Source organism: Phoca vitulina, unplaced genomic scaffold (assembly GCF_004348235.1).
Source record: "Phoca vitulina isolate PV1807 unplaced genomic scaffold, GSC_HSeal_1.0 scaffold23, whole genome shotgun sequence".
Lineage (NCBI taxonomy): Eukaryota > Metazoa > Chordata > Mammalia > Carnivora > Phocidae > Phoca > Phoca vitulina.
In genome coordinates, this window is record NW_022589726.1 from 14461396 (window position 1) to 14488917 (window position 27522).

Here is a 27522-nt window from a genome sequence, read left to right on the forward strand (position 1 = left end):
GGCTGGGAAGGCAAGCTCCAAGGACGCTGCCTGAGACAAAATGGCCCCCCATAAGCATCTATCTCAGCTGGAGAGATTGACAGGAAGGGCTGGGGCAAAGGAAGATACACAGTGAGACAAAGGTGTAGCCCTGCAAATATCAGGCAAAATAGGCAAGGGAAGACCAGCTGTGGAACTAAGATAGAATCTGAATTGGCAGGGGGCCCTGGGCCTCTCTGCCTCTCTCCCCCTTCTACAGTGTCTTTCCTGTTTTGCAAATTCGACAGATCAATACCACCACTCCTTCTCCCAACATCACCCCATGCCACATGCCCGCCACACTAGGATGGCCCGAGAACCTAAAGGAGTTTGTTCAGACTTACCTGAAAGAACTAAACCAAGGAAGCTAGGCTTCAAAGTAGAAGCCTTTTGTGGATATGCACCCCTATGACCACCTCCCTCCTATTTCTCAGCCTTCATGTCTCAGGGAAACCTCAAGCTCCAACTCTCACAGCTAATGCCTGTTGTCCAGACTACTTGGAGAGGAGCCCCCAGGACCGATTATTTTAGCCTGGCCACACTGACCAGACTGTAAGGCCTAAGGTCCTTGAGGCCAAGAGAGACAGGGGCCCTCTCGATATGGTGAACATACACATATGTAAGCACACACACAAGGCAGAAGCACCCATTTGAGTTCAGTGGGTGAGAGCTCAGCATGGTGACAGACTGGGGCCCCTGGGGACGGGACATGTAAGCAGGCTCTTCCTAAGGCATGTTTACTCAAAGTCCCATTCTCACTGATTCAGAGGGCCCACGCTCCCTTCCCATCTTTCCTTCATTCGTTTAATAAGCATGCCTTGGGCCAAGCACTGTGGACCAAAGATATATAAACAGTGTCCCTGACCTTGAGGACAGCTGTCATATGTGCCCCTCCCTTCTCAGGTTGGCTACAGTTTCCTGGCCCAGGACCCCTCAAGCCCTACAGGACTTGATCCCAGATCCTTTCACCCCATAGCCTAACACTCCCTACCAACCTGGTAAAGGAGGGGTGGGTGAAGAATTCCCTAGGAATTCCCTTTGGGCCATGACAAATAAAGGTCGAGAAGAGAAATCTGCAGAGGCAGTGTGATATAGAGGAAAAGCCATGAGCTTTGGAGTTGGAGATTTAGGTTCAGATCCATGAATTAACAGGGTGACCTTGAGAAAGTCATTCAACTTCTTTGGGCCTCAATTTCCTCATCTGTAAAATGGAAATATTGGTACCTACTTCAGAGTGTTGTTTTGAGGATTAAATAATACATGTTGAGTAACAAACCCGTAGTAAATATTAGTTCTCCTTCTTAATAAGATCTCCTCCATGGGTAGAGCTGTCATGATGAGGTAGAAACAGCTTGCTACTTTTTTACTGGATCATCAAGAGAAAGGATGAATAAGCAAGTACTTATTAAGACCTCAGGATCTGGTTATTTTTATTTGTTAGTGGGAACTGGGGTGTCTGAAATCCTCTTCCTACTGTACCTGGGAGGGAAAGGCAGACATTCCCTTAGGACCCCAGAGCCCCCTTCCCAAACTGGGTGTGGCATCAATGTATTTCTTTCTCAGAAAACCCTTCATCAGACCTGTGCCCTCAGCCCAAGTCTAGGCTGTAACTACTTCAGGGGCTGATGGAGGGCTCGGTCTTAGAGCCCACTCTCATTCATACCTCCACTCGCAAAGACCCTGGACTGCCCACCTCCCATCTAGCCCATCCACTAGTCTACCCCCTCCCTTCCTGGGAGGTGGGGGTGGAGATCTGAGCCAATAACAAAGGGAAGATGCGCTTTCCCTAGGGGAGAGGGAAAACATCAGAAAAACACGGGACTGGCTCTAAGGGGTGGGGACGCTGCAGCGAGCAGCAAAGGGGAGAATGGGTCCCCTGACTGCGAGGAAGTAGCCCCCTCCCACTCTGCGGAGACCTGGCCGCCCGCTTGGCCAGGCCACACCCAGCCATCCTGATGCAGGGGAGGGGAGGGGCTGCGGCGAGGAGGATGGAGGCTGAGCGACGGGGAGGGGGCGCAGAGTGACAGCCCGGGGCGAAGACTCGGCGGGGGCGGGGGAGATTCATCTTGCGGACCCCTACCCGAAATTCCCTCCCGGGGCGACACTCACCCCAATAACGACGCTGTCGTCCCCTTGGAAAATGGGGATGAACTTGTCTCCCCGCAGAATCTCTGCCTGGTTCAGGGGCCGAAATCGGCAGAGCACCTTGATGCTACATTCGTTGTTGGTCTCCGCCATGGTGGTCGCCGGCGACGGGCACTTCTCGGGCTGCAGGGGCGGTGTGCGCTCCGGAGGAGGGGTGCTCAGCTGGGGCCGAGGCGGAGGACAGGTGCTCGGTCTCTGGAGCCGAGAAAGCAGGTGGGGCGCCCGGGCGAAGGCTGGAGAGCAGGGCCGGGGCGCGCGTGCTCGCTCCTGCGGCACGGGGATGCGGGCGACCTGGGCGTCTGGTCCTCTCCCGGCGCTCTGCCTCTCCGCCCCTCGCGCTGCAGCGCCGCGCTGCGGGCCTGGGCGGGGCGGCGGCCGCGGGGCGGGCGGGGCTTCCTCCGCGGGGGGCCTCCGGCTGGGCGTCCACGCGAGGGGGCACCTTTCCGTTCCTCTCGCCTCCTCCCCCACCCCTGACGCTCCTAGGTAACCTCGCCCTCACCCCTTCCCCACCCAAGTCCCTCGCCGCATCCCACCGCCCCACCTCCCAGGCCTGCCTGTCCTTCCCTCGGACTCCACCCCTCTGGAAGGGATAAGGGGCCTGAGGTGGGCCTGTCGCCGGGGTAGGGAAGAGAGTCGACGGCGTTTCCACCCCTTTTATTCCGGGACACCCTCCTCCCCCACCCCCGCCCCGGCCCGCCCCTGTCACCATCCTCTCCAAACTGAGAGCACACTTCTCATTCCCCGTCCCCAACCCCCTCACACAGATTCCCAACCCACTCAGCTTTCAAGGGCGGCTGCCAGTACCCCTGTGGGGGTGGGTGTCCAGGTTCCATTTTTCAGACAGCAGTGTCAGGGGAGAGGCTAGTCCCTTCCCCTTCTACGTCCAAAGGTGCGCTCTCTCCCCAGTATACACACCAGGTCCCCAATGTGAAGGAAGGCAAACTCTGATTCTGGGCTATCAGAATTCAGAAACGGATAAAATTCTCATTTTTGCCTCATAGGTTGGGGCTGGGATGCAGGTGGGCAGGAGAAGCTTTTGCAAGAGAAAAGGAGTCAGAAAACAGTGAAGGGGGAGTAATCATGGGGATGGGGAAGGCCACAGGGGCTTTGAGAGAGAACCAATAGGGCAGACATCTGCATTTAGGTTTCAGACAGGTTTCAGCGCCTACGTAAGTGTTTCCTGTCCAAGTTACCACTGGATAGAGTCCCAACACCCCAGCCCCTTTCTCAGGGCTTTGTTTCTCCCCCTTCCTTAGCAAAAAAAAAAAAAAAAAGAAAAAAAAAAAAAAGCCAAGCCTTAGAGATTCTTTGTCCTTCCTCCCCTCAGGTCAGACTCCTGCTGCAGCCCCTGGGCAGAACCACCTAGAAGCGGGCCAAATTGATTTCTCTCCACGTCATAGGCCTCTGCTGGCCAACAGAGAGTTAGACTGCAGGAGTTGAGGCTCTAGGCCAAGGGAAGGAGCATGGTGATGGAAAACGGGAGGAGGGGATGGAGGTTCTGCTTAGCAATTGTCTAAGGTCACTTGGACACTATGAGGCAAGAATGAGAGAATGATGGCCTGGCCAGACAAGAAGTAACCACTCAGAACTCAGATGAGGGCTTCCGCACATTGGGCTTATACCTCTCACCCACCTTGAGTCTTAAGGAAACTGAAGGAAATGGGTCCAGCATAAGAAACTGGATAGGAAGGCAGTAGGACTCTGTAGAAAGAGGGGTAGAGGTTTGGAGAGGAGCCAGGAGAGTATGCATAGAATGACAATGAGTTCCAAACTCCGGAACACAAGCATCTCTTCAGTCACTTGGTCTGGCACTATTTCTAAGTGTTGCAGCATCCTGCAAGCTCAGGAAACATTATGGAAAACATCCCAAACTCAGGCCCCTAGGGGCTCCAGGGTGGCAGCCTTAATGGAGTTTCAAAAATGCTTGTCTAAAAAAAAAAAGGGGGGGGCGCCTGGGTGGCTCAGTTGTTAAGTGTCTGCCTTCGGCTCAGGTCATGATCCCAGGGTCCTGGGATCAAGCCCCGCATCGGGCTCCCTGCTCTGTGGGGAGCCTGCTTCTCCCTCTCCCACTCCCCCTGCTTGTGTTCCCTCTCTCGCTGTCTCTCTCTGTCAAATAAATAAATAAAATCTTAAAAAAAAAAAACTGCTTTAAAAAAAAAGCTTGTCTATGGAAGGTCAGGAAAAAAGTTTGCTGGGTATGCCCACCCCCCAAAAAAAACACCCACACACAATGCGGCAAGTTTTTCATAAAGCTAGATTTATTCAGTTTCAAGGGACTGTCTTTCATTCTTGAGAGTATGTCCTTCCTACTTTTCTAGTAAGAAATGATGGCTATAGTAAACAGTAGGCTTTCTTTTTCTAATGCACTTAGTTGACAAAATTAAAAGGTAGCAGTACTATGTCCATCCTCAGAAAGGATTGCTATTGTTCTATTTTTTTAAAGATTTTATTTATTTGAGAGAGAAAGAAAGCATGGGGAGAAGCAGGCAGGGAGCAGGGAGACCCACCTGGGGCTAGATCCCAGGGTCCTGGGATCAAGACCTGAGCTGAAGGCAGGCGCCCCAGGGTTGCTGTTGTTTTAATTTTATTGAGCTGTGAAATTCAGAAGGCTGAAAACTATTAGGGAAGTGGTTAAGAGCACAGAGGGTGTTCCAACAGACATACAGCCACCACTTACCTATTTATGAGCTTGAAATAAAATTCCAGATTTGAAAAACAAAAACAGGATGTCCCATTAAATTTGAATTTCAAATAAAACTAATAATGTGTGTGTGTGTGTGTGTGTGTGTGTGTGTGTCTTAGTATGTCCCAAATATAATATGGGGCATACTTACACTAAAAACAAACAAACAAAAAACTATTAGTTGTTTATCTGAAATTCAAATTTAACTAGGTGTCCTGTACTTTATCTGATAGCTCTAACTCGAGAAGATTACTTAATATTTTCATTCCTAACATGACTAAGCCCTTACAAAATTTTACTTGCTATTATTGTTTTTGAAGTCCTTTCTGTGCCACAGCATGACAGGATGTATTATTTTTATCTAGTCATTTAATTTCTGGAAGCCCAAACGTATTCATCTGAAAAACAGGAATTATAAAATATTTTTTCATAGACTTGATGTAAAAATGAAATAAAATAAGTCGTGTGAAATAACTCCCAAGGCGCGTTATTGTCGTTCTCCGTCCAAACCCGAGTGGTCCAAGACTACACATCCCACAATCCCAGGCGGCGTCCCCCCGCCATTACCTCATTCCCTGGCCGTATTCTCGCCAATCCCGGCCTCTCCAGGGGTGTGGTAGCGGGCTGTTCTCGCGACTTTTGCCTTACCCTTCTCTCTCCTGTACGATTCCTGTCGCGAGACTTCCTGCTCCTCCGCCTCCTCCGCCGCTCCCTTTGCCGCCGCCTTAGCCCGGGACCCGGACCCAGCCTCTCCCCTACCCGAACACCGGCCCCGGCTCACCGAGGCCCCGGTCCCCCAACCCCGCCTCGCCGCCGCCATGGCGGACCCTAAATACGCCGACCTTCCCGGCATTGTGAGTACAGGGCCAACCCCGGCTCCCCAGGACCGCACCCCCGACCTACTAAGGACCCCCAACAGACACTAACCCGTGACCCCTCCCGCCTGCAGCCCTTCCTCCGCCCCAGGGCTCCAGCCTCTGGCTCCCCGGCGGGCCACAGTACCCTCCGAACTCTTCCGACCCGACTTGGCCCGGCCGCGGAATGGCTTACCAGGCCCCTTTTCCGGCAGTGGCCGGTTTCTCCGCCCAAAAATCGTCTCTGGGGGCTTACCACTTGTGCCCGAGTGTTTCTACCATCCGTGTCAGCATCACCCGTGTCTCCCCAAATCTCCCCATAAGGCCCCTCCCCCCACCATCCCCACCCCAAACACACATACCAGGCCACTTGGTGATGGCCTTCACCCTGCCAAAGAAAAGGTTACCGTGACAGAACCCTTCTAGTGCCAGATAGAGAACTCTGCCCTCTGGGACCCCCCCCACGCCCCCCCCGCACATGCCAGCCTGTACCCTCCTTTTGTGCTGCCCTGCCTACATTCTCAAGGGTGGGGGTTGGGTCACAGGACCTTGGATACTAAGGTCCTGAGTCACTCTCAACCTTTGTGCCAGGGTAATGGTGTACAGGGCCTAATTCGAAGATAGCTCTCTCCTACTTTGGACATAATGATTGCCAAGAGCCCGCCCCCATTCATATTCAGGGTCACATCTTTGTCATCACTTACTTTCACCACTTACCATGAGGTCCCAGTTGTGCCTCCTGTCATCCCCACCCCTCTAAGACATGGGAACTGACATACAGTTCAGTGGGCAGGTGGAAGAGAAGGGACAGAATCCTGGCCTCACAGCCTGCCTTCTCTGTTAGCTTATTCAAATGGAGTGGGTCCAGGGGTATTGGTGGATGCTGGGTAATGAGGTGGGGTGGTCACTACTTCTGTCTGCAGGCCAGGAACGAGCCAGATGTTTATGAAACCAGCGACCTACCCGAGGATGATCAAGCCGAGTTTGATGCGGTAAGACTATGTGCTGCTTCAGGACTCTTATGGACCCTGACCTCTCTCCCCCAGGCAGACCCTTTCCCTTTTCTGGCAAGCCACAGCAATAAGTGGGTATGCCAACCCAGCCTGGGAGGTATGTAGGTTGCAGGCTTACAGCCACCAGTGAACAATGCCAGGACGGAGAGCCATGTTGGTGGAATCACAACTAACAAGACCTGATCCTTGGGTCTTTTAAATAAAAGTTGAAGTATCTCAAAACAGTTTAGTTTGGGACTAGTGATTTAGGTAGGCCCCTGGGTGCTAGTCTACGGTAATGAATCATGAAGCCTGAGCACTTATAAACTACTTGAGGTTAGGAACTAGGCCTTTGATTTCATAAAATATTTCACTTGATACATTTTCATTAGTATCCTACCAAGAGCTAGATTTTGAAGTATAGAGGAATAGTCCTTTTCCTGAACACCTAGTATCCATTGAGCAAGGAGTGAGAAAATGATGTGATTTTAGAAAGATAAGGGATCTGGTCAGAGTAAAACAAATTTGAGGAAGAACATAAATATTTTCTAGCAGCAAAGGAGAGTCCCTTAGTACTTTCAGATCTAAGTAGAACTCTAAGGAAGAAATTAGCTGTGGACACATTTTAACCATGAGGGGAACCACTTAGCACTGTTAATTGAATGTATTCATTCTGTGTTGGTTTTGTGCAATGCAGAGGAAGAAATGTCCCTGCCTTTAAGGATGCCCCAGACTAATGGTGGTGGAGTTAGGATACATATAGGATAGGAAACATGGACTAAACAAAATGGAGTGAATGGAAATCAACATAGTAAAAACTTGTGTATAAGTACCAAGGGGAACAATGGTCTATTAGCATTTTTTTAAGATTCTTTATTTATTTGAGAGAGAGAGACAGCGAGAGAAGGAATACAAGCAGGGGGAGTGGGAGAGGGAGAAGCAGGCTTCCCGCTGAGCAGGGAGGCCGATGCGGGGCTCGATCCCAGGACTCTGGGATCATGACCTGAGCCAAAGGCAGATGCTTAACCGACTGAGCCATCCAGGCGCCCCTCTATTAGCATTTTTTACAAGATGTGGTTTAGGTTCTATTCCAAAGAGAGCTGGGCTAAGGTCACATTGATGAAGCAGGCTCCGTATGTTTGTTTGTAAGTCCGTGGCTCTGTCTGTGGGGCTGGTTAGTCCTGGAGAATGCTGGCTGCTGGCTTCTAATGTATGGCTTGGCGTACTCACTTATTCCTTATTTGATTTCCCCCATGTGGAAGTGGTTCCTACTTTGTGGGAACACCTTCCCTGTCTCCTCTCTCAGTGGTGTGTTCCTTGTGGCTTCTGTACTTGCTGGCATGTCAGTCTGTCCCCCAAGCTTGAATATCTGGAGATAACGCTGATGTTGTCATTGCTCCAGGACCTGGGTGTGCACCTGTCACTCCAAGATGTATGTTATTAGGAAGCTGTCTTTGACCTCACAGAGCAGGAGTGTATAAGCTGAGGACTTCAGTCCTCTAACCCATTTCAGAGACTGTTCAACTTGGGCCTAGGCCTCAGCCTATAAAGTATCACGGCTTCATGGTGAGATAATAAATGGAAGTTTGTCCATTTGTCACTGACTATGATATGAATGGGCAGTATCACAGCAATCCCCTTTCCAAAACAAAAAATACATTATAGTTTTCCTTTTGAAAGAACTGAGACATTTCTTAAGAAGAAGGTGACAGGCATGGAAGCACCTGAATGTGCAGCCCTGATTGGCTGTTTCTCCCCACGGAGCCTGAGCAGCCTATTTCAGTAGTACCTAGTGGGGCGGCTGATAGGGAGGGATACCAGAAGTATTCATTTCCTGCAGCATACTGCCCAGGATGATGGTATAGTAGTGCATAGGAGCTGGATGGTAACTACAAGAAGAGTCGAGTTGCCTCCGTCACCTAAGGCTCAGCTAAATGAGTCTTCATCACTAGGCAGGAGTGAGTAGGATGGGGAGACCTTCAGTTGCTTCAGGAAGGGGTGGATGTGCTGAGATGTTTACTGATGTCAGCTAATGTCTCTGGCCTCTGGGTGTCCCTGTGGGCCTTAGGAGGGCAGCCTTCGGGAAGTCAGCTGGGTAACGGTTCTGTTACTGCTCTTAATATTGATGTAAATGTGCAACTTGAAGAGAAGTGGGTTGTACTTAGTCCAGAAACCTCATGTCTGTGAGGCCTGGATTCTCACTAGCTGCCTATCTCTCACCTGCCTTCCCAAGACCTAGCCCGATGACAGTGCACATCACCAGTACTGTGGCTGAACCATGAGGTTTTCAGTCACCTTCTTAACCCCTGACAACAGAATGTTCTGCCTTAGTCTCCAGATTATTTTCAACTTTAATCGGATTCATTTTTAAAATAGATAATATATGCACATAGAACAAAAGTCTCTTCCCACCCCTGCCTGCCACCACTCAGATCCCTTCCCTGAAGACAACCAATATGACCAGCTTCTAATGGAACCTTTTGGGGGATCTCCAGGTTTTTATTTAAAGGAATAATCAAAGTGTGTTGACCCTCACTCTTTTAACCTCCTTCCTCTGATTGCTCCACTGTGGAAAAAATTGAGCTGCTGAAGGAAATAATGTCCTCTCATAGCCCTTAAAGATTGTAATTGCGGGCGCCTGGGTGGCTCAGTTGGTTAAGCGACTGCCTTCAGCTCAGGTCATGATCCTGGAGTCCCAGGATTGAGTCCCACGTCAGGCTCCCTGCTCGGCAGAGAGTCTGCTTCTCCCTCTGAGCCTCCCCGCTCTCATGCTCTCTCTCTCATTCTCTCTCTCTCACATAAATAAATAAAATCTTTAAAAAAAAAAAAAAAAGATTGTAATTGCTAGTTTAATTTAAACATAAAAGTATTGCAATTCCCATAGTGGAGAAGAGGGGGGAGGAGAGTAGTATAAAAGGTTTTAGTTTTGCTAAAGATGATCCTGATTTTCCTACTATTCCTTTAAAACAATTTTAGCAGGAAGTAAAATATTATAAAATAAATGGGCCAGACGGCTGCACAGGCTAGCCCTTTCCTCTTCAATGTAGGAGAATCTCGTCTCTGCATGTCAGACACTCCTAGGTTGATTTGGACGATGGGCTTGTTTGGAGACTTTTCTTTTTTTTAAGATTATTTATTTATTTATTTGACAGAGAGAGAGACGGTGAGAGAGGGAACACAAGCAGGGGGAGTGGGAGAGGGAGCCCGATGCGGGGCTCGATCCCAGGACCCTGGGATCATGACCTGAGCTGAAGGCAGACGCCTAACGACTGATGCACCCAGGCGCCCCTGGAGACTTTTCTTAAAATGTCTCATCAGGAAAGCTAATTCCCGACTGGAATTTCCTCCCTGCTGGACCCACAGTCTACCTTGGGTCTGTGAGGCATTGTGCTCCTGGCTTTTGAACTGCTGGAACAAGGAGAGTAAATTCAGAAAATCTCACTAGAAACAGGATATAGTTTTTTTCCCTTGATGCCTTATCCATCTCCAATGCCATGGGAAAGGGGAAGAAATGACCTATAGCCACAGTTTGACAGGGTCCTGGCAGAGGCTTGTTCTCCAAAGGGGAGATACTGCTGGACACTCCACCAGCCTGAGATGAGAAACAGTACGTTCTCTTCCTTATAGTTTGAGATATCCTAGAGTTTGCTTGATTGTGTTCACTGACTGTTGGCACTCTGGAACTTACCTGAGTTTTTCCTAATGCTTCCCCCATCCTCCCTCCTCACCACCTTGCCTGGACACTAGTTTGCACAAGTAAGACCATTCGATGCTTCTTTTCTGCATGTTTTTTTTTTCATCTGCCATCTCGCATGCAATGCTCTTGTCACTGTACTATTGTTGTAGCTAATCATTTTAAATTGTATCGAGTCCCTAGCTGGGTCACTAAGGGGCCTGCTGGCCTTGTGTTCAAAAATCATTAATCAAGGTTTGGAAGTACAACTCTGATCCATGAATCATTGTCTCTTTCCCTTGTGAGGTCTGCAGAATAAAACTGTCCAGTGGAGGATGGAATAGAAACATGGAGGCTAGGACTGCTTTTGCATATGAGGCATTTAGGGGCTGAAGTTAGAAGGGGTTGGCTTTCTCCTCCTTAGACGGAAATGAAGTTAAGAGAAAAGAAGTAACTGTTAGCCATTCTAGACAAGGGTAGAGAACAAGGGGGATAGTCACAGTCCTCACTTCTTAGCTATGTGTAGACTATCCCTGGGGAAAACTCATTTTAATGTTCCCTGTGCTAAGCCTTTAGACAAAGGTAAATGGGATGGGAAAGGAGCGTTGTATGTAATTTTAAGGTAGTAATGTGGGTTATTTGTGTTTCCATGAGTCTTTCTGTTTCTGTACCCCTCCTTTAGAAATGGGTGGATGGTCAGCATTATGTTGATCCATCCTGGACAGTTTTATTCTACAGCACTCTCCAACTTCCTTGTCATCATGGTTCTGAAGTCCCTCTGGCTGCAGTGTTGGCAAAGAGCCTGAACAGGCTCAGAGAGCAGCAGTGGCCTCTTTCCCTGTCTGATCTAGAACCTCAGGTCTTGCCCTCTGAGGCACAGCCATTTAGCCAAACAGCCCTGGGGAGTCAGGGGGTCCACTAGTGAGAGGGACTGGGAGTCATGTACCAGGTAAGCTGGTACCTGAGATCAGGGCACTTAGAATTTTCCAATCGAGGTGGCTGAATGGACTGTTTCCATGGTGACTGTTAAAACTCTAGGTTATAGGAATTATGCCTAAAAACTCATCATCCCACAGTGCACCCAAAGGACAGACCTGAAGGTGGTATATACTATTTACAAACTAATATACCATTTTTCCTTTTCTTTGATTTTCTATCCTCCCGCATTCTGCTTGTTCCTCATGATTTGAACTTGAACTTACAGCTCATTGTTCTCTCTCTCCTTGAGTTTCTCCCAAGCTGGTTTTAGCTTGGCAGGGCAAGTAAGAGAAAGGTGGTGTGTGTGTGCCTCCCCTTGTGTGTTTGCATGTGTGCACCTGTGAGTACTTACACTCCCTCTGTGCAGAGACATCCCACCGTAGACCACAGGGTCTGGATCTGCCTTGACTGTGAGCTGAAACAGGAGTCCTGGCTTAGCTGGACCCTGGCATCAGACAGGGGACGGAGAGGTTGAGGCTCAGGTGTGTCTAGCTGAACTCTCTGGGGCAGGAAGCACTTGTCTTTGTCCCACCATGCATCGTCATATATACATAACCATCTTCAACCTTCCACGATTCTACGTGCCCATCAGTAGAGCTCCTGGAGAGGCAGGGCATACAGCTAGATTTCCCCTCCTGGCAGTTCCTTACCCATCTTGCCTAGAAGGGAGAGGCTTATCTCTGTGGCTGGACTAAAAGAAGGCCTCTTTGAAGTTCTCTCACCTTTCCCCCCTTGTCCACCCTCTAACCTCTGAATCTTGTGAGCAGAGGGTGGAAGAAACATTTTCTGCACATGGGCTGGTAGCTGTGAATCTTGGTGTCCTCTGGATTCTTTGTGCTCGCACATCCTGGCAGAATTGCTCTGGTTCCCTCGGTGCTGGGGGTGAGTTACCAACTAATCAAGATGGATACAAACACACTGGCCTATCTGAGGGGCGAGGACGTGCCCTGCCTCTCCTCTGGCAGCAGAGAATGAGAACGGGTACTTCACTATCTCCTGACATATTTTGTTCTGCTTAACCTAAAGTCGTATCAAACCACCCATGCGGGCACCCTCATTGTGACCGATTCCGCCATCCAGATGTCTCATTCTTCAAGACTAGAGAAACCAAGAGACAGCGAGACTTGAACCATGAAGGCCCCCCTTGAGAATTACGGACCCTTAGTCAGCTCCACGTCCTTAGAATCCCCACAGCCTCTGCTTCACATTCTGCCTGTCCCCCCGCCCCCACTTTGCTGTTCCATGCCCCCACTGGCTTGCAGCATCTCACTAGTTCTCAGATAATCTTACACTGCTTCTAATGACAGAGCTTCATGACATTCTCACCACCAGAGAGGAAAGGGTCCCAAGTTCTTCTTGTAGTGACTCCAGCTGAAATTTCTTGGCCCCCAAATTTTGCTAGGCTCCCCTGGGCCCTATGGTGCAGTGTGTTTGAAGCTATCATATAGTGCATGTGATAATTTGCTAATAACAATTTTGTCTTTTTTTTCCCCTCCCTCACCCCCATTTCCCCACTCCCTTTCCTTTTAACTCTTTTGATTTTCTCACCTCTGGGGAAAACCACAAGGAGCTGGTAAGAAGCCTGACCTTTCATCTGCTTTTTAATGGGGTGTGCTGTGATGGGCAGTTGTTTCTCTGTCCTTTTGTCTCTGCTAAATCTTTAATCCCTCTATCCAGCCCCACCCCCAGCCGACAGCCTTTTCCCATCTTCCGAATCACTGTAATGACACTGTCCCCAGCCCATGCCCCCAGATTTCTGAGGCACTGGTGGAGTGGGTGCCGCTGGAGGACAGAAGGGTGTCAGCCATCTGGGTGTCTGGGACCACATCCTTGGAGAGACTTGGAGGGGACGCCAGTGTCAGGCAGCTCTCCTGACCAAGGCGTGGTCCTAAGTGGGAATAGTGAGATGAAAGCACTGTTCATTCCTGTCACTGTCCAGGACCTCTGAGGCCCACATTCTGTATGTTGACCCTTTTCTACTCAGCCGACCCCTTCCCTGCTTAGGAAAGTGTGTAGGAAAGTACGTTCTCATCAGCATTGTGCCTGGCCCATAATGAGGGCTTAACAGATGGCAGCCATGATTAATTTCCTTCCTTGGTCTATAGACTGTGCTTCCCATTTGTCTTTTTAAGAGGATCTTTTAAAAATGGATTTCTACTTCATTGGCCTTGACTGGGGCAATCACAGGGAGGAGTGGCATACTCTTGATTGTGAACTTAGAAGGTGGTTGTCTCTCCTGGTCAGGAGTCCTTCTCAGACAAACACTTTGTAGAGGCCAGACGCCACACAGTTATTTGGCCTGTGGGTGCTCTGGCCATACATTTCAGAGAAGATTAAAGAGATAATAATTTGGGGCTCAGTTGTCTCTTTGCCCTTGCATATAGGACGTTGAGCCCTTTTGTTTTCCCTTAATCTTTAGCTCTTGCCTCTCTGCTCAGCACTTCCCTGAAGAAGAGGTAAATGTCAAAGTTGATGTTTTCTCCTTACTCCCTCCTTTCCCTATTTTTAAAGCTGCCACTCAACTGATTCCATCTCTAATAGCAGACCAGAGATGAAGGATGGAGCTTCTGCTGCTCTTCATGATGCCTCTCCATTATCATCCCCTACCACCCCCAATACCCACATTCAGGCAGAGACTCTCTGTCCAGTCCTGGCGCACGTTAGAATCAGCTGGGTAGCTTTTCAACTGGCCTACTCTCCTGGCCCTACCCCAGAATGATAATGAAATCAGAATCTACAGAGGAGAACCCAGGCCTCTTTTTCTCCTTTTTTTTTTTTTAATTTTAATTTTTTTTAAATTTACATTTTGTAAGTGACACAAATGCGCAGGCAGGGTTGAGAACGGTTGTTAAACGAAAGAAGACTCAGTTTGCCTGCTTCCTGTGGAAGTTGGAGCTGTCGTCCCCAATAGCACAGGACTCCTGGGTCTCCTCCCCCCTCCTTCAGGAATGTAGTGAGAGCTGTCGGACTGCTGACCAGGGAAGGAGATGTGTTAGTCCAAAGTGCCCGGTCTTGGTGTAGTTGTTGGAATCTGAACAGCCAGTCAGTATCTAGTAAGGAGGGAACCTCTCCACTACTGTTTCTAGGGTGAACTTTCTTTATCACTTTCTTTGCCATGCTCCCTGCTAATGGGAGAGTTTCAGTGCTTGAGACAAGAACAGAGGGCTCAGGGAGAAGAGGCGGGTGCTGCAGCTTCTCTTTGAGAAGCTGCTGGGCTACCTCCATGTCAGGATGTAGGCGTGGCCCTCACCCGTGGGTCCTCTTGGCAAGCAGGTAGTACTTCTGTTATTGCTTTTAAGACGTCCCTTAAAAAATAATACAGTAATCTCTTGCCTCTTCTCTCTATACCCTGAACTCCCCAGCCTCATGGCAGCCTTGAACAAAGGACTGCTGGTCAGGCCCTCTCCCAGCCTCGCTTTTGTATCTCAGAGCTGGTATCTTCCCTTCAGCAGCATATTCACCCTCAGAGTTAGCAGCTGGACTGTCTGCCACCCTTCCTCTTTCCCCCCAGCAAGGATGGGAGGTTAGCTTGACATGTCCTTCCTCAGCAGCAAGGAAATTGACCTTTGGGAGGGGGAGGTTCAAACAGGTAGGTTGGTTTCTTGCCCTGAGTGCATGGTGTGTGCCAGGTAACTGGGAGGGCCCCGGTGGGTGGGGTGGGGGGAGGGGGAGGCTTATGTACACAGTGGGCGGGGAGGTTATGCTACCTGTGTTCCTTGAATCAGGGTGTTAATATTTATACAACTGACACTCCAAATTTACCAGGAAGCTTCCGTTTCCTAGGTTGAGCTTGGGTCAGCAGCTTGGAATGGAGCTGCCCTTCTCTTCCCTTGGGAACATAGGGCCCAGTCTCCTCTAGTGGTTTGGGGATTTTGTGGGGTCGGGGAAGTCTAGGGTGAGAATGAATCTGCCTCTGGCCTGAACTACCTATTCCTGCAGGAGGAGCTGACGAGCACAAGTGTGGAGCACATCATTGTCAATCCCAATGCTGCCTATGACAAGTTCAAAGACAAGAGAGTGGGGACAAAGGGCCTTGGTGAGACTGGGCTGTAAACTGGTTGAGGGGGAGGCCTATCATCAGACCGTAGTGACTTGCTTCGGGGAAAGGGTCCTTCATGGAGATCTTTCATGGTAGCCCTGACAGTCACCTGAGACCATGACTGCCCCGGGCCTCGATCACGCCCTCAATTCCATCTTCTTTTCTTGGCAGATTTCTCAGATCGTATTGGAAAAACCAAGAGAACAGGATATGAATCTGGAGAATATGAGATGGTTTGTTGTGTGTGTGTTGATGGGAATGGTGCAGTGATCCTAGTTAGGAGGGACATCAAGGGATACAGTCAGGCTTCTGAGTTTTTCTCTCCTTGGGAGTCCTGAGAATCCCAGCAGGGTACAAGTGAGGATGCTTAGTCCCCCTGCTGTTTGCTCCGGAGAGTCTGCAGGCCTCCAGCTACCTCCAGTTTTTCTGTAACGGTGTTGTGGATTCTGAGTTGGACAGGAAGCCCTTACAACTTAGGCTCCGGGTTTGGTTAAATTCTTGAGAAGGCTCCCTGTACCGAGAGGTGTAACTTCACTGTGTGTACTTGCTCTCTAGCTTGGAGAGGGCCTGGGAGTGAAGGAGACACCCCAGCAAAAGTACCAGCGACTATTGCATGAGGTCCAAGAGCTGACGACTGAAGTTGAGAAAATCAAGGTAACTATAAACTCCCTTCTCCCCTTTGTGCTCTGACTTACATAGCAGAGGAGGACCTCACAGCAGGAGGAGAAAGGTTCCTGAGGCTCCTGGGTAAGGGAGCTGAGGTTCCTAGGTTTAGGAATATAAATAAATCTACATTCAGTGCCACAGGTGGGTAAGAACCATCCAGTAACTTCCAGCCACAGCCATTCTTAAGGGCCTTGATCCTTTTTTCTGGTCTTTTTTTTTTTTAAGATTTTATTTGAGAGAGAAAGCACACGAGAGAGCATGAACAAGGGAAGGGGCAGAGGGAGAAGCAGACTCCCCACCGAGGAGGGAGCCGGACGTGGGGCTCGATCCCAGAACCCTGGGATCATGACCTGAGCTGAAGGCAGACGCTTAACGACTGAGCCACCCAGGCGCCCCCTTTTTTCTGGTCTTGATTCCCCCTTGCCACCCCTCATTGTCTACTTCTTTTCATACCAGACAGCAGTGAAGGAGTCAGCCACTGAAGAGAAGCTGACCCCCGTGGTATTGGCTAAACAGTTGGCAGCCCTGAAGCAGCAGCTGTTTGCTTCCCACCTGGAGAAGCTGCTGGGACCAGATGCAGCCATCAACCTTACTGACCCTGATGGAGCTCTGGCTAAGTGGGTGCCCTGCTTTGTTGGGAAATCATTGCTGACTGGGGCGTAGGGAGCCTCAGCCAGGTACTGGCCAGGATACTAAGGGGAGAGGTAGCCTAGTTGTTCCTTAGTGCTGAGTGTGAGGCAGAAATGAGAGAGTGGCTGGGCTGGCCCGCATCCTTCAAGTCCTGATCTTATCACTCGGTGTCCTGGCCCAGGCGCCTGCTGCTGCAGCTGGAAGCAACCAAAAACAGCAAAGGAACTGGTTCAGGGGGAAGGACCACCGGCGGGACTCCCGTAGATAGTAGCCTTGTCACTTACGAACTACATTCTCGGCCTGAGCAGGACAAGTTCTCTCAAGCTGCCAAAGTAAGTATGTATGTAGGAAGGTTGGGGGGCTAGGGTGACGTGGCCCTGAAGACTCTCCTCCCTCCCTCCAAGGGATCAGATCTCAGGAGAGGGTGCTGGGGATGCTTCTGATTCCTCTTGATGTCTCGTTCTCCATGTTTCCCTCACCCATCTACTCTCAGTTAAGATTTTAAGAGTGCGATTAGGGATGTGTTCCAGAGAAAGTAGTCCCTTGGCAGAGTGGAGAGGAGGAGCGAGGGGAATGGCAAGCAGACAAGCAGAGAAGAGCAGGATCTTAGTGCCCGCTGTAGCAGCAGGGAGGCAGATGGCGAATCTCACTTCCTTCCTCACCCTAGGTTGCAGAACTTGAGAAGCGCCTAACAGAGCTGGAAGCAACTGTACGCTGTGATCAGGATGCTCAGGTCAGGTGCTCTCCTCTACTTAGTCTGACCCTTGGATCCTGCACCCTCATCCCTAACACCCATAGCATTCCACAGAACCCTGGGAGGGTGGGAAGGTCTTCAGTTATCAGATCAGCCAGTGGGTCACCAGCTAGAACCAGAAAGGATGGGAGAAGGTAGTAATCAGGTGGAGATCCAAGAACCACTGATTTCTTTCCTCCTTTTCCCCACCAGAATCCCCTTTCAGCAGGTCTACAGGGAGCCTGTCTTATGGTGAGTATAAGAGGAACCAGATTTTTGGATTACAGAGGGGATATTGAGGTTGGGTTTGTTTGGAGAACTCTTTTAGGGTCCATAGCTATATATTAATCACCTCCAGTGGAATACTGGGTGGCCTCTTCCTAGTCTGATCCTTTCCCCTTCGTGAAGCTTGTCCCAACCCCCACCCCCAGGAGACTGTAGAACTGTTGCAAGCAAAGGTGAACGCCCTGGACCTTGCAGTTTTGGACCAAGTGGAGGCTCGGCTACAGGTATTAGGTGGAGGGCAAACTGGATTACAGGTAGCTTGGGACTTTGGAAGCCCTGGGTGCCCTATCAACCTTAAAATCTGTTTCCAGAGTGTCCTGGGAAAGGTGAATGAGATTGCCAAGCATAAAGCTTCTGTAGAAGATGCAGATACACAAAGCAAGGTCAGGAAGCGCCCTTCCCCCCATCTTTATACCCTTTCCTGTTCCCTCGTGTTCTCCAAGTCATTCTGGTGGCCTCACCAAAGCCTGAGAGCATCGAATCCCAGATGCTGTCTTCGTGAGCTCTTACCAGCTGAGATAGGGCGGTGCTTCTCGCCTGCCCCACCCTAGCGCGGGCTCCGTGTGTACTTGGCTCGGCCATCCCCTCCGGGCCCTGTCCTGTCCCCCCAGGTGCACCAGCTCTATGAGACCGTCCAGCGCTGGAGCCCCGTTGCCTCCACCCTTCCTGAGCTGGTGCAGAGACTCGTCACCATTAAGCAGCTGCATGAGCAAGGTGGGAGGCCAGCTGCCAGGCGAGCTAAGAGGAATGGGAAGGCGGGCAGCTTTTGTTTCCTTCCCTCTTGGATTCTAATGTCCCCCATGCCTTTCCTACCTTCTTTCGTAGCCATGCAGTTCGGTCAGCTCCTGACCCACTTGGATACCACACAGCAGATGATTGCTAGCTCCCTCAAGGACAACACCACCCTCTTGACCCAGGTGTGTGCCCCTTTATTGGTCTGCTGCCTCCCTTCTCTAGCAGACCAGCTTCTCCAGCTTTGTCTCAGTGGGTTCTGCCTTGGCCCGGGTAGTAGCATGATGCGGCAAGGGCTTGGCTCGAGTCTCCACTGTTTTTCAGTAGTTGTGGGACCTTCGACAACTTAAACTGTGAACCTCCATCTTACCATCTGGAAAATTATACCTTTCTCAGGATTGTATGGATTAGGTGAAATACTGTGGGAGAATTGTTAGGGAGTCCAGTGAACCTCAGTTTTTCCTAGAATACCTACCCTGTTCTTCTATAGTCTCGGCTTAGCTTTCCCCTCCCTGGGTCCTCAGCCAGATGTGCTTATATCCAGAGCACGGCACATTGGGAGGAATACGGACTCTGAAATGAACAGCGGGCTCCAGCCTCGCTGTGCTGCTTGTTTTCTGACGCTGGGCAGCGAGCTTCCCCTTCACTCTTAGCAGAGCCCAGCACATGGTCCTCGGTTTCTCTTGGAGGCACTGTTTTCAGTGCTGGGGGCAGAATTATAGCTGAGAGACCAACACCACAGGACCATCAAGATAAATGAAAAAATATATAAAGTGTTAGTATGTTCTGCCTCTAGAGCAGTTTTCTAAACTTTTGAGCCAGTAAAACTCTCATTTCAGTAAAATTTTACCTGTTCCTCATTATATAAAACAGATCAAAAGAATGGTTCTGGTTGAGTCCTGCCTGCTTGGCAGTCCCTAAACTAGGTCTGTCGTACTCCAAGGATACTCTGAAAACTGCTACTCTAACCTGCCCGCTCTGGGTCCCATAAGCTGTGCTTCCATTCTCTTCTCTTAGAGCATTTCTCAGGTGCTCACCCAAGCAAGCGCCTGGGCCTAGTAAAACATCTCTGTGACTTTCTAGGTGCAGACTACCATGCGTGAGAACCTGTCCACAGTTGAGGGGAACTTTGCCAACATTGACGAACGGATGAAGAAGCTGGGAAAGTGAGCACCTTTAGGAGATGGAGAACAGGGGTAATCCCTACCCCTTTGAACTCTGTTAACAGCTTACATAGGGTTTCCCCTTAATTATAACCCTCGCATCCCCATACCATTTGACACTGGGGGCAAAGGGGTTCTTCTTGCATGTGGGGTTTACACCCCTCCTCTGAGGAATACAGAGTGGTAGCTGGGAGACAGTAGATGGTGGTCTCCCCTCAGGCCCCGGGGACGTGGGCCCCACCACACGCCAGTTCCCGTCCAGTACTGCTTTGCCTGGGGCGGGGAAGGATTGGGTCCTGTCCTCCAGCACAGCTCCCGGGGCTGGCTGCAGTACTGTACAACTGTTTCTGACCATTAAATGCTGTTGTCCTCTGTGTGGCCCCTGCTGTGTTTCCTGGGGAAGAGGCAGCACTGAGACGGACCTTCACAGCCTAACAGGCAGCCTCAGCCCCTCTCTGCTGCAAGAGGATTTAAACTGTAACCTGCTCTTCTACCAAAGAATTAAGGAAAAAATGAGTACAGAGTCAGAGCCAGAGTTTCAAAATATTCTCATCTGTTAAATTAAGAGTGTCTCCCATAGAAAAGCAGTGGAGGCCCCACAGGGCAAGTACAAAACAGAATTAAAACTCCCAAGGGTCTTGTCTTTACAAAAGAAAAGGCAGGAGGCAGCCCCTGGACAGCGGGTCGTGCTGGCCGCTCCGGTTGGACCACGTTGCATAATCCTCAGTCGCATCATCACAACGTCTCTGAGCGTTTCGATGGGGGAGAAGGGGCAGTGTAGTGTGTGTGGGAGGAGAGGCCCAGTGGGCTCTCTGTGCCCCCTTACCCCCTTTTAGATCCCAGAGGAAAGTAGAGGGAAGCTGGCTACACCTTGAAATGAGGCTATGTGTTTCAAACCTGGGGACAGGGGTAAGAGGGGATCTGTGCTTTGAGCAACCTGAGCCAGAGGCAGAGGGGTGTTGGAGGGGTGAGGGGGGAATGCATGATGCTTATTGCTTTGTACCTTTCACCGGGAAGGAGGGCAGCAGCCAACAGTAGCTCACAGGTTTGTAAACTGAGCCTGCTGGCTTCAAGAAGGGAGGCAATGAAGTCGAATTAAATATAAAAGAGTCATTTGTGCAAAAATAACTTAAACAAATAAAAGACCTGGGGAAGGGGGTGTTCCCCTTAGCCTGGTGGGGAGAGGGCCATATACCACCCCCCCAGGCCTTTTCAGTGACATGGCTTTGGGGGGGAGGGGGTGAGCTTCCCTACCCCCTGCAATGGCTCAGGATGGGATTGTAGGGGAAGGGCTTGCATTTGTGCTCTGAGTGGGGAGTAGTGCCCCCACCCACTGTCCACAGGTGCAGGTGGCTGGCAGGGGCTCCCAAGGCTCAGCACTCAGCTCTCCCCAATCAGGGTCAGATCCAGCTCCAGGTATGGCTGCTAAGGGGCCAGTTTCCTCCTCTTGTTTTTGGCAGGACGGCCAGGGCGGGCCCGGGGAGGCAGAGGGACAGCCGCCTATACAGGAGGGGAAGTTGAAAGAAGTGATCAGACAGCTAGGTATTGGGAAGTCTTTTTATTTTCTCCCCACTCCCTCTAATCCTCTTCTCCTCCTGCCTCATCCCTGACAACCCCCCCCCCCCAACCCTGACACACACTTACGCGGGTTGTAGGGCTGGGGTCCAAGGTAACATCCTGGCGGGAGCTATTGCTGTTCCGGGTAGGGCTGCAATAAGGGCACGGATGATCAGGAATACTTCCCCAAGCACGAGGTGAAGTTCAGAGTTTGGATGGGAAACTTTCTACTTTTGGATCATAAAGGCATAATATTCTTATACATATTTAAATAAGTTTGTGCCTTTTTGAAAGTCAGGCCACTCTAGACATTTCTATAAACCATCAAGAAGTGGGGAAAGGCCAGGACTGTGGTAGGCCCAACACTCACTTGTATTTTCTCCTCCGGCCACGACGAGACTTTCTGACTACCCCTGGGGGCACCTGGGAAAACACCGACTGTATGTGTAGGAAAAGTCAGGGAAAGGAACCGTGTTCCCAGCCTTTCCTCAGAGCCCTTCAGCCCAAACCTCCATCACCCTGCACTCACCTTAAGGTCCTCAGAATGGGGTCCAGGAGGGGATGGATCCTTGGGCTCAACACCCCCTTCAGCCAGCTCCCCATTATGCTGCCAGTGGTGGGTCCTTCTTGGGGACCGTTCCATTTGTCCATTGAAGCCACCACGTGCCCCCCACTTGAGGGCCAGTCGGCCAGGCTCCCGCCGGCTGCCAGGCTTTCGGCCCCGGCCTGGCCTGGCCTCACCATTAATGCCCCTAAGTCCCCCTCCTCCCCTCCGGCCCCGTTTCCCTGACCCCCTCCCAGTGAGCAGCTCAGGGACTGGGGGGTCGGGAGAACCGTGGGGTGGGGCTAAGGCACTGAGGGGAGGCCGGGCAGGCTCCGGTTCCAGGGCTGAGGTGGGGCTCTGAGGGGGCAGACAAGGGGCTTCTGGCTGCTCTGGAGGAATCTGCAGGCAAAAAATAAAATCTTAGTCCCAAATATGGTTCCTCTGCTACTGTAACTCAAAAAAATCTACTTCCAGTTTGGGAAAAAATTCTGTCCCTGACACCCCCCACCCCCAACACACACCGTCACCTGGAGACTCTGTAGCAGGCAGGCTAGGGGACTAGAAGCCTCTGAGAGGGGTGGAGGAGCTCCCCCCCCAGGGAGGAGCTGCAGCCCCAGCTGGCCAGAGAGAAGAGGGCCAGGAGGCTGCAGCAGGCTGGGGAGGGCTCCAGGGCTGCTGGTCAGCGAAGACAGATCACCTGTGAGGAGTTGGAAGGTCAGGAGTCTCCCTCCGCAAACCGGTTAGGCTGAGTAGACCCTATTTATCTCTTAGGCTTAACCCCAGGGTCAAAGACTCTTCCCCAAGTCATCTAGCCTCTACTCCCAATTTTTACTGCTTCCTTTTTTTTTTCCTCTTTCACACCAGCTTTCCCTCAGACTCACCCAGCAGGCTGGCACTCAGCAGAGGGCTAAGGAGTTGGGGGGGTCTCCCTGAGTTGGAGGGGGCCTTGCCCAGAGAGGAGGCCCCCGGGTCAGTAGTTGCCGTGGTGACACTGGAGGTAGGTGGTCCAGGTTGGGGGGCACTCAGGACACAGGGCTAAAGAGAAAGAATGGTTATAACACTGTGTGTGTGAAATATTTCATAAACGTAGAGTACTTTCACACATACAATCTCACTGAAGCCTCACGTGAAGTAGGCCACGCTTATTAAATACAGACCCAGTTCTTGCAGCCATCCTACCCCCAGCCAAGAAGTAAGCCCTCCCCAAAGGCCCTGAGGAAGAGCTCAGGCATGAAACTGAAAGCCTTTGATTCCCAGCTCCCATCCCTGATTCCACCTCTTGTTCTGTCCCACCCACTCACCCCCTGTCCTCACCTGGGGGGGTGTCCCCGAGGGGGGATCCAGGCTGGCAGCCAGCAGCGCAGAATTTAAAGCTATGAGGGTGGGGGGGGGCTGAAAGTGGGGGGAACAGTAGGGGGGGCAGGTCTCCCAAACCTGAAAATGTCTCCCCACTTGGACCCCCAGCTCCCTCTGCAGATCCCTCCCCATCCCCAGCTGTGGGGCCCAGGGCCAACAGGGGCAGGAAAGAGGCAAGGAGGTTGCTAGGAGGTGCAGAAGGGGGTGGAAGAAGGTCTGAGGGGGGCGGTGGAAGCAGGGAAGCCACCAAAAGCGAAGGCCCTTCAGGCTCGCCTGGGGCCAGGGGAGGGCCAGGTCCTCCCGGTGGGGGTAGCAGGGGCTCGGGGGGAGGTTGTCCCCCTCCCCCAGCCAGCACGCCAAATAAACCGTGGCTGAGCAGTGGAGAAGGTGGGGGCTGCCCCAGACTCAGAGGGAGAGGCAAGGCCCCTAGCATCCCCGGGAAGCCGGCTCCACTCAGCGCCAGGCCCTGCTCAGGACTGGGGAAAGGGAAAGCCTCCCCACCAGCCAGGGGAGGCAGAGGGCAGGCTGGGCCCGCCCCCATCCCGAGCCCTTCAGATGGGCTTTGAAGCACAGGGCTGGGGACCAGGGGGGCTTTGGAGGCAGCTGGTGGGGCAGGGGCACCTGCAAAGGAAAAGAGAAATTCAGCTCAAGGGAGGACCTTTCTCCCAGCATCCAAAGAACCCAACCTTCATGCCTCCAACCCGGAAAACCACCGAAGAGCTCTCTAAACTCCCCTAAACGCCTTGGCTGCCTTTTTCCACCGGGAGGAGGAAGAGCTCTTGCACGCTCACGCTCACGTACCTGGCACACTGCTGAGGCCGCCACTGGTGGCCCCCGGGAGGGAGGGCGGAATAGGGCGCCTGGGCTGGGGAGGGCTCCCTGAGGAGAGGGCTGGGGGAGGAGGAAGGTGTGCATCTGACCCCAAAAGGTTAAAGCTTCCATCGGAGTGGGAAGGGCCAGGGGTGGGGAGTCCCAGCAGGGACAGCACAGAAGGGAGAATCGGCTGGGATGGTTCAGGGAGAGGAAAAGGTTGGGGGACGGGAGCAGGGGCCCGAGGACGGCTCCGTCTAGGGGCTTGAGGACCTCCCCCTTCTAGCAATCGCAGTACAGTTGGGGGTCTGCGGGGACGACGCTGAGAGGGCCGGGGTGATGAGGAGTGGGGAGCCGAGGGTGTCTGGGCACGGGGCCTTCGGCCCTGTAAAGTGCTGGGAGGGGGGAGCAGGGGGTGCTGTGCCTTGGCCGCTGCAGAGAGTAGGCTGCTAGCAAGGAAGGGGGGTGCCCCGGGCCCCTCCACCGTGGGGGCCCCTCCTAGGGGTCCCAAGACCAGGGGCAGGTGCATAGTGGCTGAAGACACTGGTGGCTGAGTGGCAGGACCAGGGGGGCCAGGGGGACCGGGGAGATTATTGCTTGGGGGCAGAGGAGGGGGCGTTAAGGCATCACTACAGTGGAAGAGAGAAGGGTCTGAAGGTGGTGAGGAGGAGGCATGGGGGGCTGGAGAAGAGCCCAGGTCAGGGGGCACCAGGCTGGAGCGGAGGGCAGCTCCCCAGTTGTAGGAGGGAGCGTTGAGGCTGATAGCGGGCGGAGGGGGTGGGGCTGGAGAGGGGGCGTTGCCCCTTGGGAGGAAACAGGGACTGCTGCTGCCTCCAGAGGGGACGGGGTCAGGAAGCCTTGGTGGTGGGAAGAGCCCCCCAGGGCCTGCTAGAGGGGGGAAGGCCTGTGGAACTGAGGGTGGTTCTGGGGGAAGGGAGCCAGGTCCCCCATTAAGTGGAGTTGTAGGAGGGACTCGACAGGGAGGGCGGGCAGAGGGGGGCCCTGGGGACACAGTGTGGAACATTTGGGGGCTCGCTCCCTCTCCTGCAATAAATGAGAGATTAAGGGTCAGCGTGCGGCTCCCCTTCCAACAACTTTCGTCTTCTCCATCCCATCTCCCACAAACTCCCAACCTCCCCGTGCCTCCCTCTCCTCAAGCAGCTCCCTCCTCCACCCGTGTCCTTGCTCCCTCTCATAGAGCTCCTCCCACCATCCCTCTTCCAGGCCCTTAAGTTTTCCTCAGTTGTCGGTAAAGCGGAGAAGACTCACCAGGAGAAGAGTGTGAGCAGGTGGTCTCCATGCTGCGGTACAGAGTTGCCATGGCAACGGCTTTCCGCCGGTGGTTGCACAGCTTGGTCATGTCCTCCTCTGATGCGGGCCCCACCCCAGCCCCACCCGGGGTCACCGGGGCCAAAGGGTCAAAGTTGAAAACCTGTAAGGCGGGAGTCACGGACAGGGACCCTGAGAGAGTGGCATCTGGGAGAAGCGCTACCACGGTCAGTGACTTGTATTAGGTCTCTTGGCTCATCCCTGTATTCTCTGGCACCCCTCACCACTCTGACCTTGGGGACATTGAGTGGACACTCCAGACCGCACTTGCAGGTCCCATCGCTGAGGAGGTAGCTCCGGGTTTGCTCCAAGGAAGACAGCTCTGTGCCACTTGGGCTGGGAGAGCACAGGGTCAGAGAGCACGGAGTTAGTTGACACTGAATCAGGAGACGTGCCTAAAGGACAGTTCCTTAGTCAAAGACCTTCCTAGGAAGGACAGAGAGTAAAGGATGTGGAAAGAGAAAGAGGGAGAACAGATTTAAAGGGCCAGAGATACAGAGAGCAAAAAGGCCGAGGAAGGAAGAACAGAGGAGAGCAATAGGCTATCAGAGATCTGGGCGCTGAGAGGAGAGGCGGGAGAGAAAACTCAGGCACTGAACGGCTGGGGACAGAGCTCTGGGAACCCTGAGGATCCATACCTGATATAGAGCACAGCACCCTCTCGAACACAGCGCTGCCAGCCGATGGGGACAGATGTGGCCACAGGGCCCCCAGCTCTGTCTGCTCCACTGCTCTCATTGCCCCCATTCATTGTGTGTAATCAGCTCCCACGTGCCTGATAACACAGACATCCATGTGGGCATTAGGAGGATTAAACTGCACTGGGTACCTGAGGGAGTATTCCAGGAAGGCAAAGATTGTGGGGAGACCCAAAAGAACTCAGGGGCATGGAGAAACCCTGAGAGCTGGGAGAGAAAATGAAGAACTCTCTGCCGTCCCGCTGTGGCTACCTGAACATCTCTGCAAACATTGTGGGGTCCAGTCTAAAGCCGGGGCCTCCGGCTTAGCCCACACCTGCAACACAGGAGAGAGAAGGGACTGTCGGAAATCTGCCCAACTCAGAAAAGCACCAAACCCCAGGACACTCTCAAGGGAAAGATCCTTAACCCTACAGGTAAGTGCACACACAGATCTCAGGGATCTGCTGGCTGAGTCCACAACCATCCTTTCCATGTACAGGCCCTAGGAACCAGAGGAGCAAAGCCTCAACTCCCAGGGACCAAGGAATCAGAGCCCAATCCCTAGACATAAAGGGCAAGGCCCCTTTGTCCCATCAGAGACAGAAGACTTCATCCTGGAGTATGGGCAAATTCCCATAATGCCAGGCCACTAGGAAGTTTCCCAGAGAGTCTGGCCCCCTGCTGTTCCCTACCCCCAGGAAGATCATATAAAAAGTACAGATTGCCCCACAGGTCACCAGGCAATTGCCCAACTGTCCGCTGGGGTGGTACCAACAGAACCCCCCCATGCCTGCTCCATTAGACAATCACTGATCTAGTTGATTTGGATCTTCTTAAGAAAGGTTGGAATCATAGCTCTGTCTTCTCCCAGAATCCTGAGAAGCTCCTGATCTTCCCCCAAGCCTCAGGCAAGGGGATTCAGCACCTCCTACCCCACTGGCTTCAAATTGGCTCCAAGAGGGATTCTCCTCTGATATGTGGGGACGCCCCCCCACCCTCCAAACCTGCAAGTATCCTCTCCAATCTCACCATCGCTCCCACCCCACACTGGCGGCTTCTAAACTTTCCCTCTCATAACAAGGCGCCCTGTCACCCAGCCTGCTTCCCTCAGCCTGGGGAGGAGGGGAAGGCGCACGAAGTAGGAAGGAACTTGGGGAGAGGGCGGGCGGAGGGTGGGCGAAGCACTGAGGGGAAGGAGGTGAAGAAGGCAAAAGTCAAGCAGTGAGAGGGAGAAACGGTGGGGGCAGGTGAGGGCGGGGGAGTGGGGATGGGGCCAGGGAAAGGGGCCGAGAGGACGCGGAGGGGGCAGAGGGTAGGGACCGGAGGGGAGGGGAGGGGAGGGGGAGGGGCGGGGTGGGGGGGCCGGGCCCTGCACTCACCGCGGCCCATGGTTCGGCCGGCCCCGCCCTGCGCAGTCGCGGCCCAGAGGGTGAGTGGGAGGGAGTGGGAGGAGGGTCGGTGGAGCCCGAGCCTCCGGTACGGCCCCGGCCGGTCCTAGCAGGAAGCGCCGCCGCCGCCGCCGCGGATCACCGAGCGGCCTCCCGCGCATGCGCCATGGGGGCCAGGGGCAGCCCTGGGGATTCCGTTCCCAGAAGGCACCGCGCAGGCTGCTGCCGCCGCCGCCGTCGCTGCCGCCGCCACCGCCGCAGCCGCCG

General features: G+C 52.6%; 3 protein-coding genes across 8 annotated transcripts in view; 1 reads left to right on the forward strand and 2 right to left on the reverse strand.

Annotated features, from left to right (window-relative positions):
• The window catches only part of KIF5A (kinesin family member 5A), a 29922-nt gene extending 27405 nt beyond the window's left edge, over positions 1-2517 (reverse strand). For 2 of the 4 annotated variants that reach the window (XM_032420491.1, XM_032420492.1), the window contains exon 1: positions 2128-2349. In XM_032420491.1, coding sequence (XP_032276382.1) covers positions 2128-2256 — 129 coding nt within the window. In that variant the 5' untranslated portion in view covers positions 2257-2349. Of the gene's footprint in view, positions 1-2127 lie in introns of all 4 variants that reach the window. The other 2 variants (XM_032420493.1, XM_032420494.1) reach the window with 2 other exon arrangements.
• Positions 2518-5416: 2899 nt separating this feature from the next.
• DCTN2 (dynactin subunit 2) lies at positions 5417-19965 on the forward strand. 3 transcript variants are annotated; one of them, XM_032420441.1, is made up of 16 exons: positions 5506-5700; positions 6624-6692; positions 10440-10448; positions 12911-12916; positions 15283-15379; positions 15554-15615; positions 15938-16036; positions 16505-16665; positions 16860-17010; positions 17346-17411; positions 17625-17663; positions 17843-17920; positions 18008-18079; positions 18308-18410; positions 18522-18613; positions 19512-19965. In XM_032420441.1, the coding sequence occupies exons 1-16, from the start codon at positions 5665-5667 to the stop codon at positions 19596-19598; spliced, it is 1227 nt and encodes a 408-aa protein (XP_032276332.1). In that variant the 5' UTR covers positions 5506-5664; the 3' UTR covers positions 19599-19965. The 3 variants fall into 3 exon arrangements, with proteins under 3 accessions (XP_032276334.1, XP_032276332.1, XP_032276333.1); XM_032420442.1 differs by lacking the exon at positions 10440-10448 and having other exon boundaries at positions 5507-5700; XM_032420443.1 differs by lacking the exons at positions 10440-10448; positions 12911-12916 and having other exon boundaries at positions 5417-5700.
• An 84-nt stretch (positions 19966-20049) lies between these two features.
• MBD6 (methyl-CpG binding domain protein 6) lies at positions 20050-27415 on the reverse strand. The gene is given in 14 exon segments (XM_032420439.1): positions 20050-21091; positions 21236-21299; positions 21519-21571; positions 21678-22091; positions 22220-22389; positions 22574-22727; positions 23007-23081; positions 23083-23669; positions 23850-24902; positions 25128-25290; positions 25421-25523; positions 25826-25962; positions 26138-26201; positions 27247-27415. Coding segments are annotated over 12 exon segments (3024 nt in total). The 5' UTR covers positions 25939-25962; positions 26138-26201; positions 27247-27415; the 3' UTR covers positions 20050-21016.
• Positions 27416-27522: the final 107 nt, after the last annotated feature.